Source organism: Leptonychotes weddellii, unplaced genomic scaffold, assembly GCF_054177405.1.
Source record: "Leptonychotes weddellii isolate Sample4059 unplaced genomic scaffold, ASM5417740v2 HiC_scaffold_15676, whole genome shotgun sequence".
NCBI classification, from domain to species: domain Eukaryota; kingdom Metazoa; phylum Chordata; class Mammalia; order Carnivora; family Phocidae; genus Leptonychotes; species Leptonychotes weddellii.
The window spans coordinates 1-4,753 of NW_027738674.1; the positions used below are offsets into that span (position 1 = coordinate 1).

General features: G+C 43.8%; 1 protein-coding gene across 1 annotated transcript; it reads right to left on the minus strand.

Moving 5' to 3' along the window:
* Positions 1 to 108: 108 nt before the first annotated feature.
* On the minus strand, positions 109 to 4,556 carry LOC145715847 (NK-tumor recognition protein-like). The gene is made up of 2 exons (XM_081809933.1): positions 4,270 to 4,556; positions 109 to 2,991 (listed from the first exon to the last, which is right to left on the minus strand). Exons 1-2 carry the CDS (start codon positions 4,326 to 4,328, stop codon positions 117 to 119), a joined length of 2,934 nt encoding a protein of 977 aa, XP_081666059.1. The 5' UTR covers positions 4,329 to 4,556; the 3' UTR covers positions 109 to 116.
* Between the last annotated feature and the right edge of the window lie 197 nt (positions 4,557 to 4,753).

A 4,753-nucleotide genomic window follows, 5' to 3' on the forward strand; every position in this document is an offset into this window, starting at 1 on the left:
TGGAAATAGCGATCTCGTCTCTAATTCCGGTGTTCTTCCAAGATAAACAGTAACAGACTCTCCTTTGGGCGGGGGGGGGTGGGGGGGTGGGGGGGAGAGGAAAGAGACTACATTGCTCACCGATAAGATGATGTGGAACTTCGCGATCGACTTCTTGAGTGACTGTAGGAGACAGACCGTGTTCTGTGTCTTGATTTGGTTTCAGATTTACTACGAGATCTGCTTGGACTCCGGGACTGGCTATCCCCATCCCGACTAGGGGTCTGCTCATCACTTGAACTCTCCTGATTCCTTGGCCTCCGGTTTAAGCGTGCCGTCTTTCTTACTTCATCAAAGAGAGACCCAGGCCGAACTTTATTTTTGCTTTTAATTTCTATCCTCAAGCCTTGTGGCTTCATCTCAGGAGCAGCAGTCAGTGCCTTCACCTCCGTGGCGCTGGCCGTGGGGGCCGTCGGGGCCGCCAGGTTCCCCACCCCTTGCAGGGGCTTCCATTTGTTATCCAGGAGGCCCATCTGGCTCTTCTCAGCCGCCTCTCTCTTCACGGCGCTTTCTGTGGCGCTGGCCAGGCTAGCAGGGCTGCTGTCCCGCTTCCCCACGTCCCCCATCGTTTTGCTTTCCTGTTTTCCCTCCTCTGTCTCAGGATGCTCTGCGTGCATATCCTGTTGTAGAACAACGTTTACGTCTGGGGTGGCAAGCCTTGAATTTCCTAGAGGGGATGCCTCCTTGGCTGGGGAACTCCTATCAGGAGTGCAAATCTCCATGTTGTCATCTGTCTGCAGCACATCCTCCACTCCGCTTGGGGCCCTTTCTGCAATATGCTGAATGCTGGAGGGAGAAGCGGCTCCCTGTTCGTCAGAACTGAAAGCTGTGGGAGAAGCGCCCAGTTTACTATCCTCTTTAGGAGGCTGCCCAGTATCTGATGAAGTCATGATGAGATTACATTTACCTGAAAGGCGGCCCTCTTCGCAAGACCTCTCGGTGTGCGAAATGTTTTCTTTCATGGTCTCACTATTTTCAGAAACTTGTTTTTTCTCTTTTGCCTCTTGAGTAACTTGTTTCTCACTAGTCTCCTCCTCCTCCTCCTCACCAAATTCTAGTGGAGGCTGCCAGTGAAATGCCTGTTTTCGTTTTGGAGCCTTGTGCTTTTTGTCTTTTTTCCCTTTCAGTTTCTCCTTTGCTTTTTTGGTCTGTTCCCGTCTAAGATTTTCCTTTGACCCGTATTTGTGCTTCCGTGCCTTTCTTCTAGTGTTTTCTGAATTGGAATAGGACCCCTCGGAATCAGAGGTTGAAGACTGCTGCTTACTTGATTTCCAAGCACCATTACCATCGGGCAACGAAGTACTTGCTGAAGACTTTGTTGGGGGTTTGGCTTTGCTGTGAATTTCACCAAACTCTGACTCAGAATCTGACGTAGCTTCACCTTCCTCCTTATCAGAAGATGGCCGGGAAATATTTTTACTGTTTTTAGTTACATCTCGTTCAGAGTTTGACTCAGAGTCCCATTTACTCCCAGCATAATTCTTCCTTTTGGGCTTATTGCCATTTCTAAGGTGATCAAAAAGATTCTCTTTCAAGGCCCTTTTCTTTGAACGAGGGCATTCCTGTTCAGGCTTGGATTTCTCTTCATCTCTGTTTTTCTCTTGCTTATTGTTCATTTCCATCTGGACTTGCCTCTCTTTTTCCTGGACTGACTGTGTAACCTGAACACTTGACTGTTCACTGTCCGAAGAATAATCTAAAGATGACCTGCTTTCGCTATACTTCCTCTGACTCGAAGACTTGTCTCTGCTTTTCACATATTTATTGCGAAGTCTCTTCTCAGAGCTGCTGCTGTGCCTCTTATTTGAAGTGTTACTTTTTTTCCCATTGGATCTAAATTTTCTCTTGGCTCGTCTTCCATCATCACTGCTAACGGAGGAGTATGACGATGATCTACTACACTGTGAACGATCACTGTATTTATTTCGTGAATGAGATCTAGATGAGGCAGACCTAGATCTTGAATGTGAACTAGCTAGACTTCGTGACCTTGTGTATGATCTGGAATAAGATCTACTCCTAGAAGATCTGCTCCTTGACCTTGGTGAACTTTCCGAACTTCTATCACTGTATTTTGAATAAGCACTCCGATCACTTTCTGAATTTTTTTCTCTTTTATGGTAGGATGATGAACTTCCAGTGTCTTTGATATTTGCTAAACTGTAAGTGCTTTGGAGGGGCAGCAAATGGGTTGTTTTAGCTTTCATTTCCTGAATTCGCTCATAAGAGGGCTTCCAGGGCTTCTGTCCCGGCTTCCACCTTGAAGGAGGGGGACTGTCACTCAGTGGTATTACAGGAATATTTTCCGCTACCACTGGTTGTACTACGACGTTTTCATTTTGTGGCACTGTTGCTCTTAAAGGTTCCGTTTTAACTGGTTTATTTTCACTTAACTGAGAGGTTGTTCGTCTTGGTGATTTTGATGCTGTCCTTTGGTGCCCTGACTTGGAAGTAGATCGGGACTTTGATCTACTTCGAGAATGTGATGAGGATTTTGATGGAGTCCTTGATCTTGAGCTTCCTCTGGAATAAGACTGCGAGTGAGATTTAGATCTGTAGGAGTCTCTGCTGGAATGGGTTGAAGAGCTCTGGTCACCCTTATCAGATTTAGACCAGTCCCTCTTTGATGAGTGATGAGATGATAACGAGGAAGAACGAGATCTCCTTTCTCTGTCACAAGAGGATTTCATTCTTCGGGTGGAAGATTTTGAGGATTCTATGTCTGATGGTACAATAATCCTTCTCTTCTTGGTCTGCTTGTGTCTTCTGCAACGTTTCTGCTTTTTAGCTTTCTTTTTATGTTTAACCTTTTTCTCTTTCCTGCGTTTTTTATGGTGACCGTCGGAGTGTCTTGCTGTACTAAGGTCTGAATAATATCCATTATAGGACCACGATCTGGATCTCTGGGACAAGCTTCTCTCATCCCATCGGCTTGAACAGGGGTCACTTAATCTATTGAAAAGAATACAGTATGCATGCAGTTATTTACAAGCATGTTTTCTAGGCTTTAAGTTTAAAACACATTTGTTGTCAATACAAAAGCATTGACAAAAGCCTAGTTAAGAACAAAGTAATGACTCCATCAACACTTTAAGCACAAATAGGAAGGATACATCAAGGGGTGACAGGCCTCATCTTGACCTCATAATTTCAGAGATACACACTGACAACTACTAACAGATTCACTAATAAAAGGATTTTTTAACTAAGCAAAAGATTTCAAATTTGACAGAAAAACGGTTTTGAACCAAACCAAACCAAGAGCACTGCTGATATACTGAGTTCCTTGGCTAGGATGTTCATGACCCTCTGGCTCCGGGAACAATTTTTGAGGGAGAGTCAAATCAAGTTCCCAAACAATTCTGTTGATTCCCTGCAGATACAGGACAGCTGCCTGAACTTTAAAGAGGAAGTCTCTTAAAAAGCTAGCATGACTATTATTTTATTTCAGCTTCACAGAGGTAATTAAGACTTTCTCTTAAGGTTTTAGTTAAATCACTTCCTACAGAAATTGAGGAAAAAGCACATGAAAATAGATGCAGGCTTTACAATCTTAGTGGTAATGGGTAACGTCAGGGCTCAAAATAGAGAGTTCTCTATACCACTGTGTCTAAATCACTCTCACATAGCAGACGCGTTCCCTCTTCCGACTTCTAACCATTCTCCTGGACACCCACAGAGGAGAAGAGACTACTACCATGAACAATTATAGAGGGGTCCCACTGGTGTTATTTTTCACTAGCTATTCTGAAGCCAGCCCCATTTCTACAAGAGATATTCTGCTGTGGGGTGTTACAGAGGGTAAGAGAAGGGTACACTTCTGAAGAAGCAACAGTCCGTGGGGTCAGAAGTTAATGCACATGCCAGGTACAGATTTTCCTACCTACCAATTCATTCATCAGTGACTAAGAGACCTGGCTAGGAAAGAATCTGCTCTATGATTTTTAGGTCCTGATTATTTCTAAAATTGTACAAGATATCTCTGAGAGATTCAGTAGGTTTATAGTTTTGTGAGGGAAGACAGAATTCTGATTTAAAAGCACCCTGAAGCCAATCAGCCCTCCTACTTAACAGCTCTCTTTTTGCCAAGTATTCCCAAATGCATTCTCTTTGGTCACGGTCGAACTTTAAATGTTAAGTCTTTAATGAAAAGTCCAGAAGTAAGTCTCTAGCCTCTTAACACTCAAAATATAGTAGACACAGGATTGTGCTCATACTCAAAGCTCTTACTTATCTCCTTTACTCCATTTTTCTCCACTAGGTGGTCTGTATGCTCTTAATCTCTGCATTTCTTCTTTCCAGTGAGGAGGAGTTTCACTGCTATCATCATCGTCTGATTCAGAACATGATCTTGATCTTGGAGGAGTGTGATAGCGCTTCAAAAAACAAAGATAGGAATAACTGTTTTTAAAATACTGCTCAATTACAGTCTGCTATAGGACAGAGTTAGATATAAAACCCAATCTCAGATGCTGTTCAAAAGCAATAATGATTAAAGTACAAAAGGATGATATGGGGGCGCCTGGGTGGCTCAGTTGGTTAAGCGACTGCCTTCGGCTCAGGTCATGATCCTGGAGTCCCGGGATCGAGTCCCGCATCGGGCTCCCTGCTCGGCGGGGAGTCTGCTTCTCCCTCTGACCCTCCTCCCTCTCATGCTCTCTGTCTCTCACTCTCTCTCTCTCAAATAAATAAATAAAATCTTAAAAAAAAAAAA